Here is a 15745-nt window from a genome sequence, read left to right on the forward strand (position 1 = left end):
AGTCTCATGTTACCTTCTAGAGCTGTGTTTTAAACAGACTGAGAAATAATCTATGCAAGAGGTAACTGACTGTTTTTCTGAGCTCTTTGGTAAGTTTTGTACTTTGTTTTTCAATCAGGTCAACTCATTTGTTTAAGTGCAAAAAAATTTCTAAGAGCAAATGAGAAGAAAACACAGATGTCAATCAGCATGTTCAGTTTCTGATTTCAAAGTGGTAGCGCCTCTATATTGTGCACAAATCTATGTTGCATGCCAGCAACGTACAACCTAATGTTCTGGAGTGAGGACTGGAAGGTGGGTCTTGTTAGCCACTGTGCTCCCTTCTCTGGTCAAGGCACTGTGGAGAAACACACATTTGAAAAAATAAGGTGAACAAAAGGATTATAGGCAGAATGCAATTTATTAGAATTTAAATTCAGCCAGTAATAAGGAGATAAACAACCCTTATCAGGCCCACCATGCATTTTTTAATTACAGAATCATAAGGGTTTTCCACTTTGCATCTTATCCAAAAGTAACTCAATACCGTGACAGTGCTGGCCTTACTCAAAAGGCAAGGTAATGCCTTAACAGGAGTGGTGATAGCACTGGTCTGCTTTTATGTATTTCTTACACCAGTGCCTGTATTTTATGTTTTGCCCTGTTGCTTTCCAGAAAACATTTCTCCTCTGTGCACATGCACATTCCTCAGTACCCTACTGTTACTCCTACATTTTGCCTTGAATTTCCTGTTTCCTTCTCCCTTGTTGGAGACTTGGCACTTGGGAAAGTTTTTCCCTAGAACTGTCATACATATTGTATGCACCCTTACCTCCTAGATTTACTTTTATTGAAGATTTGCTTTTTCTTCTCTGTATTCTATTCCAACCAATTGCTATTCAAAGGGGTACTCCACATGATGAGCATTTATAAAACACCTAAAGTTGTTCTCTTGTTCTGTTTAGATGTCTTTAAAAGCATGAGGTTTTGTGTGGTTTTCTTGTTCTCTTTCCTCGGTCTGTTAATGTCATTGTATGGCAGAGAGGAATATTTGAAAAGATACAAGGGCACTGATTTGCATGCAACTAATTTCATGCTGCTTCTACAAAGTGGATACTTTGTTATCTTTTTCCCATGAGTAACATTCCCACTTTGTCAGTGTGTCTTGGTTTAGGAATCTTCCAGAAACAGTCTCTAATTTATAGCAGAGTCTTTAAGTGTCAAATGCTACCTTTATGAAACTCAGAACTGATTTACATCTCTCAGTTGTACATTACAAGAGAATATTTACATGATCTGCTTATCCCAAAGAAACCTTAGTTGAAAGACGACAATAAATGCAACTTTCTCACAGCATCTTTCACTAAAAAACCTGCACAAGGGTGGCTGTAGTGTGGCATTTTGACAGATCACCTAAGTAATCCAGTCAGTGTGACCTCGAGGCCTTATCTACTGATATTATTCTGCAAGTATATAGAGCACAAAGGGTGCCCTCAGGCTTTCGTCTAGAAAGACCTCTTCCAATCTGGTCATGACATCCTCCAGCAAAGACCCTACATTTAGGTCAGCATCTGATCACGTATGCAAGGCAAGAATCTGCTTCTGTTAGAAGGTACTTCTCACTCAACTAGTGCTTCAGATCAGATCACTGATCCCAGGAAATTGACCATACTAATACTCATTGTTGAGACGCTTAGTTAATGTTACACTTGGATACCTACCAAATTCTGAGAAACAAGCCTGAAATATTCAGCTTAACTACTTTGAACTGTGTGACTTTTACTGTATCTAAAAATCACACCACCCTGAAAACAACCTTGTGTGCATAGCAATATGCAGTTTTCCTTTTCTCATCTCAGATCAAAAAGCAAAACCACCCCAATGCGGTCGAGTGAAAATCTAAACCAGGAGAAAATTTACTTGAACCTCCCCAAGGTTCTGGTCATGTGATGTCTCCTGCCTTTCTTCTCTCTCCCAGTCTCTCAGGAAACAGCCGCAGCGGTAGGTGTGCGTGGCAGGGTATAATCTCATCTACATGTGCATTCCTGCGCACACATGGAGACGGGTGTGCTCCGACGAGACATTAACGCTTCTCCGTCGTTTGCAGACATGGAGAAATACCTGAGGACGGGGGCGGCGGCGCCGGCCAACTGAGGGCAGCCGGGGGAAGGACGCGCGAAGGCTACGAGCGAGGATGTGCATTTAGTTTCCTACTAACTCCAGACAGGGAAGACCAGGTGAGCTGGGGCACATTGGAGAGGCGATTCCGCGGCTGCAGCGCAGCGAGACACCGCAGGCGCTCCGCTCCTCCCGGCCGCTCGCCGGCTTCCCGGGAAATGCTGGGGGGAGAGGCTCAGGTTACGGGGGTGCGAGCCGGGAACGCTCCGAGGTCCGGGAAAGCTTTCCCCCCACCTCGTACGGGGGAGCCCAGCCCACACGCCCGGCCGGCCGTACCCCACCCCGGGGCCGCCGGAGCCTCCACCGTGTTCCCGCACGTGGGGATGGCCGCGTAGAGGCGGGGCCGCGCTCCCCGCTCGCCGCCTCCCCCGGTTCCGGGCTCGGGTCGGCTCGGCCGCCCGGACGAACTCCGTCCGGCCCCTACTCCGGCTCTGTAGCGCGGTGGCGGTGGCGGCGACCGCGACTCCCACCCGGCTCCCTCCCCGGCCCGACACCTGCGCGGGGGCGGGCAGGGCGCGGCCTCGCGGCACCTACGGGCGCGGCCCCGCCCCCAGCGCCCGCCGCCGCCAATCCGCGCCCGCCGCCCGCCCCCGCCCTACGCCGTTTGCGCAGGCGGCGCTGTTTGCGCAGCGCGCCGTCCGCCGGCGGCCCCCGGTGCTCGGGACTCCGATGTGACCCGACAGAGAAAATGGCGGCGGCGGCGGAGGATCGCGCCTCGTCATCGGGATTATCCTCGGGCGGCGGCGCGGAGGCGGCCGCCGCCGCCGCCTGCGGGAGCCTGAAAGGCGGCGCGGTGGCGGGGAGCGTCGCCGGGAGCGGCGGGGGGCTCCTGCGGGAGGCGGGCGGCGGCGGCTGCCGGGAACAGCGCTCTGACTGGAGACGGAAGCAGCTGCGTAAAGTGCGGAGCGTGGAGCTGGACCGGCTGCCGGAGGCGCCCCTCTTCCTCGCCGCCGCCCCGGCCGCCTTCTCCTCTTCCTCCTCCTCGTCGCCGGAGCCCCCCGAGACGCTGCTGCTCCACTACCTGCCCGGGCCGCCGCGCTCCAGCCCCGCCAGCCCGGCTGCCTCCCCCAGCCGCTGCGCCGAGCTCCTGGAATCGCTGCCGGCGGGAAGCACGGTGGGGACGGACCCCGCCGCCGAGCGGAGGATGGAGCCGTCCCCCGCGGTGAGGTGAGGGGCGCCGGGGGCTAGACGGGTGGGCAGGGGTCGGTCCTGGCCGGCGCCGGATGACAGCGGCAGCGTCGGGGCTGTTCCCGCGGACGGGGCTCGGGGCGGGCTCCGGCGCCGCGTTCCGCCTGGCCGCGGGCCGGTAGCGGATGCGGGGGCGGCGGGAGCTGCCGCGGAGCGCAGCGCTGGGCGCGGCGGGCAGAGCTCGCCCGCCGCCCGCCTTCCGCCGGGGTACCTGGTACGGGACTGAGGGAGGGGCACGGCCAGGCCGGGCTGCCCCGTCCGCTGCAGCTGTCAGCCGTGCGGGGCTGCGCGGGAGCCGAGCTGCGGGTGCGGAGCGGCGGGGGACGGCCTGTCTGGCTGCGGGGGTGCGTTGTGTTTGACTTCTGCCGGAGTCCCGAAAGGCTTTGAAGTGTGAGCTCGGGGCGCTGGCAGAGCCGGATGTGTCAGCAGCCATTGGGGCTCGGGGCGAGCGAGCGCGGTGCTGCCCGCGGGGCTGGGGCCGGGCTGCGCCGGGGTTCGAGCGGCGGCTGAGCGCCTGCCTTGGGTGCTCCCCAGGCGCTGCCCGAGCACTTTGCTGCAAAACTGAGTAGTCTACCTTTTTTTTTTTTTCCTCCTGCTGCGGCCCCCCTCCCGCCCCCCCCCCCCCCCGAACTTCTCCGAAGTCAGATTCTAATGTGCAGCTTCGCGATAATGCTGAACTGATTTGTTTTAGTAAAAGGAGGAAAGGCTTTGAAGCATAAATGTCCTCTCTGTTTTTCTAGGAGAAAGTAATTTTGTCGTGGTTTAGTCTAGGCAGCCCATATTTGCCTTCCATATGTATTAATTGATAAGTCCATTTTCTTGTGAACTGCCCGTATTTCGCCAGTTTAACGTGTGTGCTAGTATTCAGGATGAAAGCGAACTCGTGTCTGTGGTGAAGCAGTTTAAGTACTTCAGAACACATTTCAGCTTTAACATGTACTCGCTGGGTCTTACTGGTGTGTGTGTGTATGTGTGTAGGCACTGCAGTATGACCGTGTAATTTTGATATGAAGAGGACAATTTCTACTGGATCTTTTGTAAGGCTTTATCTGATGTGGACTCTGTAGTTTAAGAACTTAATGTTGATGTTAACATCCAGGGACCTATTTTAATGATGCCTTACAGTTTGGCTAATCATTTAAACCTCATAAAAAATGTAATTCCTGTTTGGACTTAGGACTTGTGTGTTCTTTTCAGTTGTGACTTATGTCAGTCAAACCTCAAGAATATTTTTTAAATGTTGACTTATCATGGGAGTACCATAATAAGAATTGTTTTCTAGACCAGTGTCCTGTTTATATGTATTCTCAGGAATTCAGATGGATTTTGGCTTGTTCCTAGGGCAGTGTAAAAATACTTGCTATGGTGTGGTTGTGCAGATAATAAATGGCTGTGTACTTAGAGAAGGATTAGCAGGAAATCATAAATGTTTAGGGTAAGGGGAATGATGTACGAATTTCAGTGAGTGCCTTGTCTTTTTATAAACTCTTAGCACCATCTTTGTTTTTATCAAGTCGTGAAATTATAATGTACTGTATATTGTAATGCAGTTGTATCCAGTTTCATGGCTTTCAAGGAAAATAAATAATCTGGATCAGAATATGTTTAAAACAGTTGATTCTCATGGTGATAGCAAGTGGGAGTTAGGCTTGACATTAGAGATGCAGGAAGGTCAATGTATATTGCATCAGTGCTGAAATGCTGCATCCATCCTTGGTAGTTGGTCCACAGCAGCAATGACAGAGCAGCTGTGGAATTTTTTTCCTTTCCACATGGACAGTTCTGCTTAATTTTAAGTAGCTGCATTTGGGTAAATCAGTGTATAGAGTGTGTATACAATTTAAAACACTTGTAGTTGCTCTCTGATATTTGACTAGGAATGCTATCAAACCTTAGAAAATACTAAATGCCAAATGCTTTTCTCTTCAGTATTTTGGTGAGATAGTCTACTTTGAATTTAAATACATGACATACATGTTGAAATACATGACAACTTTAATAATGATTGTCCTTCAGAAATACCCTATAATTGCTCATGTAGAGTATCTCAGTAATTCTGTGTGCTGTGTTACCAGTAAACAGATAGTAGACCAAGTACTACTTTATCAGGCTGTTTAAAGAGTTTAAACCATCTATCTGCCCTCATTTTAATATTGACTTTTTTTAGCTGGAGAGAGGCTGATTAGTATGTGAATAACAGTAATACACATTAAATTTGTCTGGGCAGCTGTTGCCCAGATATTTATTAAGAGGCAAACTGAAAGGCATAATTTCAATAATGCATTATGGGGAGGTTTTATATTCTGTTTTTAGATACAGGTAGTTGTACTTTCTTGTAAGGATCTACTGTTAGTTAGAAGATACTGTGCTTGCTCCAAAGTCCCCCTATCAGTCTCTGTGGTATTACAGTTACTTCCTTTTAAATATTCTCTGTTTCTGTTTATGCTGGAAGACCTTCATGAACCGCAAAATGAAGATGAGAAGGGAAAATGACTGCTGTTAAATTACAGATGTAAATATTGCCTTTTTTTTTCTTTAAGTTCTCAAGCATTCTGCTTGTCAGGCAGTAGAGTGAATATTTTCACTAAAAGCAGTGAAGGGTGTAAGCTATCTTATATCACTGTAAGACGAAGGGAGCTGTTTTACTAGGAATTCAACATAATAAAGCACTTCAGATTTCTTATCCCGTGTATATTGTTTACTGTCAGTATATTGGTTTTGTTTATAACAAAATCCAAATAGTGAGTTCAGTGATAACTGTAGTGTGATTTCTTGTAGCCTGATGGAAATCCATGGAGGCAAAGTGCACCTCCTTCTCCGTGAGGTTAACGATATGCTTTTAAAGCATCCAGACTTTTAAGTGATGTTAGTGGCTGAAATTGCTGTAGATGCCTTATTACTTCCCCAAGTACAGGATTAGTCTACATTGCTGTAATCATGTTTCTATAAAGAAATAAATGGTGCAGTTCATCTCTTCTGTGTGCAGTAACCACATACCGTGTGACTTCCATGAAAATTAAGTGTTTGAAAAGGCATGTGCTAGATAGTTCAGCTGCAAGGCAACCCTTGTAGGTGTTTATACTGTATTTTTCTGCAGTTGTTGTTTGACACATGCTAGAGACACCAAAGTCACACTGTAAAATAGAAGTTTTGTCTATATGTACAAGTGTACTACTAAAAGTTCATCAGTTTCAGCTCTGTTTATCAATTTGTAGCACCTTTGATGACTTTCAAAGGAAGACATGAATGCTTTTAGCAGAGCACTGGGAGCTAGAGTGGGAACAGAGGGAGAGCACCTATAGTGACAGCACAGCATGGCCAAGGATTTTTCTGTCACTGAAATGCTAACTTTCTCTGTTCATGTCAAAAGGTAGCTAAGCTAAAAAAATATAGCTTATTATTGATCTTGGCTATTCTCAGCTAAGGTAAAATATAATTCTGTATTTTATCCAAGTCCCTAATGCTTGATGTTTTTAACCATCTGTGTAAATAAGCCACCAAATTTTCTACTTCCAGTTTGAGTGGATGCTGCGGTGAGAGGAGATTGCCCTTCTACCTCTTCTGTGCTCTGTGGCTTGGGAGTACTTTTGGAAGAGGGTCACCCTCTACCATGTCTGATTTTTATCACTCTTAGTTATTGCAAATGGTAGGGTTCTGCTTAAATGGTCTGATCTGGTATGGCAGTTTCTTTGTTCCTGTGCAAAGTAAATAGATTGTAACTAACTAATCTGGAGCTTTCTGTCTCATTGGATTTAGTGATACTAAAGGTTCAGTCTCTGCTGTCACTCAGTGGAGTCTAAGTACTGCTCAGTGCAATACCTGTGTGTAGACATCTGCTGTCGTACCTTACCCAAAGGTCGAACATGTAGAACACAAGATTTGAAGACCAGTTTTTCCTTCTGTATGATGGATTTGAACTTCACAAGACCTTTTAAAAGTAATGATGCAGCTGTGCAGAGATTTATGCTGCTGCGGGGGAGCATGAGGCAGGAGTAGAAACAAGCATCTGGGGGTGGAGTGACTGTGAGAATGCTTCTGTTGGCTTTCACCAGCTTCCAGTATTGGTGAAACTTGGCTTAAGCTTGTTTAAAATACAAATTATACGTTGCCATGTAGCTATTCTTTAAACAAACTTGTAAAGCTAGTTTTCAGCAGAAGTGCTGATAAGAGGATGGATCTGGTTTGAGTTCTGAGTTTCTAAGGCTAATCTGAGTGTTCTCAGAGTATTCTCTGCAGAGACCTGAGGGTCACCTTAATTTACTTTTTATCTGCTGTGAGCTCTCTTAAAGCTCTAAAATGACGGTTCATTCTTTCGCTTGAAGCAGAGTGGACAAAAAACCTTTAAAAGGGCTTCATTACTTGTCTCTGTGTGACTAGGAGAACGTGGTTAAGTGGAGAGTTGCTTTCTGTTACTACCCTCCCTTCTCATCTTTAGCCGGCAGCTGAGTGTATTGCCTGCAGGGTTGCTTCCGCTTTCCAGTCTCACAACACTGTAGAGCTGGAGAATTCTGGTCGGTGCTGAAGTGTCTTGATTATTTTTTCACTGTATCTTTGGAGTTTTGAGGGAGTTTTGGTGTGTTTTGGTTCACTTTTTGGTTTTTTGTTCGTTTGTTTTTGGGTTTTTTTTGTGTTTTTTTTTTTTTGTTGTTTGTTTGTTTGGGGTTTTCTTTTGGTCTGTTTCTTGTCTTGTAGGTTTTGGGTTTTTTCTTTCAGTTAGATTTTGGGGGTTGTGTTTGCTTTATTTTGTTGGGGTTGTTTGTTGGTGTGCTTTTAGAAGATCAGTGTTGTTGGATCTTGGCTAAAAATGTCCAGAAAAAGCAGCAGCTCTATCTACTTGCTGCTTAAGAATAATTTGAAATTGGGAATTATTTACCATCTGTCTGGAAACTGATTAAATAGTTTTCAAATTGTCTTAATAAAAGCTGATAGAGGCATCACTCCCTCTCTTTCTGGCTCATAAATATCCTATTGTTTTGATAGCGTTCAGCATGTGATGATTAAGGATTTGAAGGTGTTTGCAAAAAGTAGGGTTTTTTTTTCTTTAAGCTCAGAATGTCATGGAGTATTCCTGTTTCTTAGATTAAACTGGAATTCAGGTCAGTCTACCTTTCTTTCACACTGTCTCCATATATTTCATTTGTGTCCCAAAAGTGTAAACTATTCAAATAATTCATGGAAATAAATACCATGATACTGTTTTTCTCATCTCTCTTGTCCTAGTATTCTAATTGGTAGTGAAATGACTGCTAATATGTCTATTGTGATAGATTTCACCCTGCTCTTGGTACTGCAGCTCCTTGTAACTTACCCAGGGTCACTGTGGAAGGTGGAAGTAGAGTGCTGGGAAGTGAGTTGCATCTGCTTGATCTCACTGACATCTGACCACATCTGACATCTTGTTTTCTGAGCTCTTCTCCATCCTCTTCTTCAGCCTCCAGTCATTTTGTTTTTGAGCAAACTGAAATGAGTTCTTACTCAGCTGTCAGCAGTGATGATCAGGTACTTTTGGGAGCTGGTAGTTCACCCTCAAAGGTGTGCATGTATGTGTTTCATTTCAGTAGTTATTTCTCTGAAATACCCTCTTACATCCTGATGATTTTTGCTGTCCTGTATAACCATCATGTTCCTATCTCCAGGACTGTTCCTTTCAGATGCTGAAAGATCTTGGTGTAAATATTTAAAATGCTGAAGGGGAAGAAATCCTGACTCTAAGTTGTGATAACAAAAAAATTGAGAAAAGTTTTGGTGTTTTTTATACAAATTGGTTTTGTTACCTCCCATTCTACTGCAAATAAAATGTCTGCACAATATTATTTTAGTAATTCTTAGTATTCTTTAAAAGGGAGGCTTCTAAGCTCAGTGGATGATATTTTGCCCTCAGATAACATTTAAGTGTTCTGCATTTGGAGACATATACAAAAATGTAAATATCTGTCAAAGGTGTGGTGAAATGTGCAGTGACATCTAGTTTGCAGTTCACATACAGTTTACTGAGCTCGTCATTAACATGCTCTAGCAGGTTAGTATTTGCTTGCTGCCATGGCTAAGACAATATTCTAATTGCTTTGAATTATGATGGTACTTTTAATTTCTGGTTACTGAATATATAGTTTGAAAATTCTTGTGTAGTCAGTGACAGTTTCTCAGTATTCTACTTTTTTTTTTTTTTTTTTTTTTTTTTTTTTACTTTTCATGGTTTTAGACTGTGAAGTTGCCAGGTCTCATACTAATAGTCCTTTCAATTTTTTCCTCTGGTTGCACGTTTTAACTTTACCGCTAGATCTATAAATAGTGTCTTAAATCTTTCCATTTAAAAAATCTGAAGCGTTTGTTATTTCACTAAAGTAAATGCCTCTACAGAAGTCTGGGCTATGACTACAGTTTTCTTTGCTTAATGTAAGAAAATATTGCAGTTTGATTAGCATGGAAGCTTGCTGAGACAGTGTTAATGTATTCTTAAAAACGTGGAAAGGATCTTCCATGTTAAGGATCTGTATTGCATATTAATGTTGTTAGATTATTCATATAAATAAAACATAGGGGGTGGCTTCTGTAGTTGTGTAAAGTTCTTTCATGGTTCATACTTGAAATGGAAGTGTGGAGGGCTGTTTTTTCAATTGTGTGGCGCTGGATGGAGTTTTTCTTAAAAGTATACTAATATGCATAAGTTTGTTTTTTAAAAGCTTAATTCAGTAATGCCTGCATATAGGTCCAGAAAATGACTTCTTCTGTAAAGATAGAATACACATTAATTTGTTGGGGTTTTTAACTGTAAATTCTGCATTGATTTGTAATGAACAGCTTATTACAGTAGATCTCCTGATCTCTGCATGCAAATCGAATGCCCTGGCCTGTAGAAAGTGCCAGGGCTTTGGGGTTTCTATTAGGTTTTCCATGGTGTGGAAACTATTTCTATAACGCCCAGTAAATGCAGCCAAGCTCTTCACTATCTGCCTGGCAGGGATGGCTCCTGGTTTCTGGCAGGGTCATAGTAACCAGGGATAACTTGCTTTCTCTTTGAACCTCCAAGGTTAGGGCTAGAATTGGTGACCTGGTACATTCTGCTCCACACAGCCTTGTTTACACACTTCCTCAAACATCTTCCTAAAATTAACCAAGAGTTAGAGCTTGTTCCCTGGAGAAGAATTTGCTCTGAGTTGCAACTGCATGTCTCTTACCCTTCCCAGAGGCTCTTGGGAGGAAGAGCAGGGGTACATGGAAAAGAGATCTTAAGGACATGCAGATAATTCTGTATTTGCTTTAAGCCAGCATTACAAGAAGAGGGAGAAGAAGCTCCCGCTCCACCTCCCCCCAGCCTTATGGACAAGAAAGCATGAAATGAGACACCTTAAGCCATGCGGAGCTCTGGCAGAGAGCAATGCAGGTGGCCTCAGGGTTGTCATTTTAGAAATGCCTTTGCCAAACCAATACAGAAAAGTTTGATCTGCTTGGTTTCTCTCACTGTGAAGTGAGACTGATGTTCACTGTAAACATGCAGACTGATACTGAATGCCCTTTTTTGTGGTAAGGGGGCACATAATAAAATAATAAATATTTTGGATTAAACTAAGATATCTTCCATCTTTTCAAAGTTGTAAGGTGCTTTCATTTAAGGATGTGTTCAGTATTGTAAACCAACATACACTGATACGCTCAACAAGCTGAGTGAGGAAAGATATGGAATGGCGAAGCGTTTGACTTGGGTGATTCATGCCTGACCATTGCATTTGGCTTATGCTGCACGCCAGGATCCTCTGTTCAAAACAGTTACTGTTGTCACTCATTTCTGGTATATTGCTGGTAGCAAAGGATTCAATTCTGAAAAAGAAAGCTTTTTCCTTGTTGAGATACTTCAAAGCCTGATGGGTACAAGTTGACTCTCTGAGAAATGGAAAATCTAGGAAAAGGCTTAGAAAGCACCAGAGTAGTAATACAAAAAAATGTGAAGTGTTCCCTGTACCTGGGATGCTCATTATTTTAGCCAAAAATAATTTCTCAGTCTGAGGCAGTTTTTTATTCCACAAAAGGAGAGAAGTCAGGGTTTGCAGACTCCTAGACTCCCCTACAAATTCCGTTTCTTTTCTACAGTAGAAGATGGACTTCCCTTTCTGAAGAAGAAAAAAAAAAAGTTGGAAATGTTTGATCTGAATGTTGCCCAATGACATGTCCATGAAAAAGGTCTTGATGACATCTCATTCAAATGTTTACTGTCTGTTCCAAATAAAACAGTGACAGTAACTTTCCTTGGCTGTTGCTCTTTGGGATACAGTTTACTAATAACATCACAAACGTTTGTTAAAACTCTGGCATATCTTGGAAAAATAGTGTCTTTAACCAAGCCTTAATTCACGATAGTAAACTAATGAAACTGCTTACTCTTCGTCTTTCTAAACTCATTTGAAGTACAATTATACTTGATCTTGAAATTGTTATTTATGTTGAAAATTTTGAAGTATAGATTAGCTCTTTCTAAAAAGTTAAGTGCACATATGGTAAGCGGAACACTGCTACTGTATTGTCAGATTTGTCTTTTAAGCATGTGTTTAAGTTCCAGCATATTCAGGTACAATGGTAAACCATCTTGTCCTGGTAAATGTGCTGAAGTATTTAATTCCCCTTGGTGTCTCAGCAGTAAATTAGTATGCTCTACTGTCTGCTTGTTCTGACCTGCTCTGAGTTGCGTGTTTGTGGCAGCGTTTTTACAGTTCTGCTGCTGCTAGTGAGGATGCCCAGCAAAACCAAGTGGAGAAGGAGAATTGCTTTGACATTTTCAAATCAGCTATGTATGAATTGCATTCCTTTATTTTAAAATTGACTGCAAATGAGAATACAGGTCCAGTACCAGGGCAAGCCACTTGTAGGTCCTGGGAATCAAGACTGCCGGGGAGAGCAGAGCCAGAACTTTTAGATTTTTGGCTTCCTTTCAGCCTACAGGGTAGACTGTTGAGGAACCAGCAAGGGGAACTAGAAAGAAATCTGCCAGTTTCTATCATGTAGACAGAGTTCCATAGGATCTTCATCAAAATAGGTCTTTTACTTTTTCTTATTTGACAAATAATTTTTTGAAAGTATTTCTTCCCAGGAAGTAAGTGTAGCTGTGTGCATTAGTATTTCAACTGTATTTAACGAGTTTGCATGTGCATAAATAGTTGAGGCCTAAATAGCCATAAATAGCTAGGACTTAGACAAAAACTCAAGTTTTAATCTTGTGAGTGAGCATCTAGCAAAAACCTTATGCAGTGGTGGAGCCTTACGGGCTTTATTGGTATTCTTTGTGAGCAAGTGTTCTCTTCCTGTGTATCTATCGTATTTGTGGTATTGGTACGTTAGCATGAAATAAAGCAAGGCATTTGTCACTAAGTAGGTGACTAAGTAGTCTGAGTTTTGTTCAAAACATCAATCCCACTTCAGAGGGAAATCAGGACCCAAATTACCACTATGCCTGCCTTGGAGTTACATGTGACTCTGTCCGAATTCTGAGCTTTATCTGCTCACCAGCTCTGTGTAGCAGCTGGATGAAACTACCATAAAACCTGTTGTACTCACAGTGACTAGGTAAGTTTTCTGCATCTTGTGGCACTCAGCTGCATAAAACTTTTTTTAAGACGTGTAAAGGTAGCAAGCTGGACTGCCTCTGATGCTTCAGGCACTATGTACCTCTGTAGAACTTGGGGGGAAAAAGAAGGGTGCAAGGTCTGGTAATGTAGTATGTGCTACAAACTGCAAGACCTCCTGACTGTAGCAGAATCTCTACAGAGAAATGTGTGTTTCAATTAGCATGCTTAGGTTGCTTTTGTCTAGGCTATGCTGATAGTGTTTTGGTGCATGCTGGTTAAATGTCTAAGACTCATGGGTTTGTCATGACTAAAAATCTGGGTTTTAGTGGATTTAGTGCTGAAATTTATATTCAGTGGATATAGTGCTGAAAGTGGTCAAAAGTAAGAATGTAACTGTATCTTTAATGTACCTAGGACCTTTAGGTATGAGTAGCTATAATTAAGGAGCTGTAAGAATCTGAAAAAGTACTCAGTTTGTTTCATCCAGCTTATTGGGAAATAATTCCGATCTGTTCCATTAATGTTTGTAAGGGGAAAGACTACTGAACAAATTTACCTTCTCTGGTTAACATTGGTATAAAAGGTACATTAAGTTTCTTTGATCACAGAGCCAAAAGTGCTAAAGATCTGATTTGCACAACTAGTAAGTAGGCAAACTGGATTGGAACAAAGCCAAAACCAGATGGTGGAGGACTGATTTATACTATAGCAGCATTTTCAGAGATGTGACATGTCATCTGTACAAAAGAGCTCAACTGGTTATACTAGTTAGGACCAGCTGTGTTCTGTCTTCCCTCTGTGGGGAGAACATAGCTTGTGTTATGGGAGCTGATACCTTAGGAATGATAGGCTCTTTTTTTCATTAAGTGTTGTCAGTTACCTCTGGTTGAGAAGACACCACTGCCTCCAGATCTCAAAATATTTGTGCATCAGACATGATGACAAATAAATTTCTGATTTGGTGGAGGTATAGAATAGGTGTATGGATTTTGCCCTATTGACATTTTTTAAACTACTGTTTTTTGCTTGAAACCACAAATAATTAGTGCATAAGCTGAAATGCAGTCAAAGTTTTCAATGTAATTGTTATCGGGCAAAGTTTGGGCATTCATCTGTCAGTCTGTCTAATCTTTCCTCATGTTTCTTTATAATCACTTTAGGGGAAGAAAAAAAGCTCTGTAGAACTTGCTCTTTTTCCCCCCTTAAGTTCATTTTACAGAACCAACATTTCACTTTATCTCCTGAAGGCCCAATGTATGCTTCATTGCATTTCTGAGTCTCATTGTGAAAAGAGATTTTGCATTTTGATACTTAAAAGGAAATAGGAAATGAGACAATATGGGTCTAACACTGTTACTCCCTTTCCATGTTCAAATAAATGCCATGTTTTTATAACTGGGAGGGGATGAAGCTGGCTCTCACAAGGGAAGTGGTTAGTGTAGCTGGTTCTTACCGTGGTGACTTTTGATAAGGATTTGCTGGGTTACTGTATACTTATTTGCACTTGCTAAAATAATCTGTAATTATAGGATTAAAATGCTTACCCCTTTCTGTGTAACTGCATTAGTTCTTCAGTAGTTGTGAGTGGGCAGCCAAGAAACAAGAACTGAGAACTCTGCTATTCCATATTCATACAGCAGCTTGTTTCTAACTGTGTAGGTGCATGACTGGCTGGCTAATGCTTAACCCAGACATACTAAGCAAGTAGATGGGAAATGTGTCTTCTGAAAGAGGTGACCTTCCCTGTTGAGAGTATTCAGAGTGATACAGTTTATGTTACCTATCTGAGTGTTTGTGAGGCTCGCTGTGCAAATGCCTGTTGGTTTTCCAGGACAGGATCATGTGACAGTGTGTTCTTCACTAGTCCGGGCTGCAATCAGCATTGTTCCAGCATTTCAAAGGCATGTTTTCTTTCTGATATCTGCATGAACTTGGGGCTCTGTCACCCTTTGCTTGTCCCAGGTTGCCTGACATTTTAATGTAGCAATTAATTCAATGGGTGACATCAGTCTTCAGCTTCTAGTTCACAGTCAGGTCACTCCAGTACCTAGTAAAAGATTAACTTGTTGAGAAAAGTATTTCCATAAACAGTCCATTAGTAAGTCATAAGGTCATGACTTGTTTCACATGCAGACTCCCCCAGCTATAGTTACACCAGTGTGTCCTGGAAACTAGTTTTTATTTCTGGGCTTTTATATATTATTGTGGTTTCACAATGATTTGAAAAGCAATTGCACACCTGTTTAAAGAAGTGAGACGGCTTTCCCAGTTACTGTCCTGTATTTGAGGCTGCTGCTGTCATACAAGTTCTCATGGTAAGAAGTAAAATTAGTGTGATATCTTTAGTGATCACAAATGTTTGCCTAATCTTTGAATATTTTATTAAAATTTAATAAGTTATCTGTGTGTTATAGAAAATGGTTTTTTGTTCTCTTTTTTCTTAGGCATTTGTCTTGTAAAGGTCTTTCAGAATAGTATTCATTGTAAAATGAGCATATTGCAATTGTGCTTCAGTGATGGTGGTTAAACTTTTAAGACATCTGATCACGCATTGATTTTACGTAAGAGTCCTTTTGTAATCTCTTAATGTGTGGAAATGCCATTAAACTGGAGAACCTTCTAGAGCCGCAAGAGGTATGGACATCTTTTCCCCACTTTTTTTCCTTTTAAGTAAAACTTACATGGTGTAGCAAAGTAAAGAAAATTACATTGGGTTATGAAATTGTAATAATCAGACAAATTCTGGTATAGAATTATTACTATGTCCTGTTAAGTTGTTTCAGCTAAGGTTGAAAGTCCTTTCAGAGAAGTCATAGCACAGTCGGGTAATCACAAGTGGAACT

At 42.7% G+C, this 15745-nt stretch overlaps 1 protein-coding gene across 5 annotated transcripts in view; it reads left to right on the plus strand.

The window, feature by feature from the left end:
- Positions 1 to 393: 393 nt before the first annotated feature.
- The window catches only part of MAP3K1 (mitogen-activated protein kinase kinase kinase 1), a 60561-nt gene continuing 45209 nt past the window's right edge, over positions 394 to 15745 (plus strand). The window contains exon 1 of one of the 5 annotated variants that reach the window (XM_069000774.1): positions 394 to 2216. Coding sequence is in view for 1 of the 5 variants with exons in the window: in XM_069000773.1 (XP_068856874.1) it covers positions 2846 to 3324 (479 nt within the window). In the remaining 4 variants the exon portion in view is untranslated. Of the gene's footprint in view, positions 2217 to 2803; positions 3325 to 3519; positions 3560 to 3647; positions 3690 to 15460; positions 15537 to 15745 lie in introns of those variants that run through there. The other 4 variants (XM_069000773.1, XM_069000778.1, XM_069000776.1 and 1 more) reach the window with 4 other exon arrangements.

This window comes from Aphelocoma coerulescens (assembly GCF_041296385.1).
Source record: "Aphelocoma coerulescens isolate FSJ_1873_10779 chromosome Z unlocalized genomic scaffold, UR_Acoe_1.0 ChrZ, whole genome shotgun sequence".
Classification (NCBI taxonomy): domain Eukaryota; kingdom Metazoa; phylum Chordata; class Aves; order Passeriformes; family Corvidae; genus Aphelocoma; species Aphelocoma coerulescens.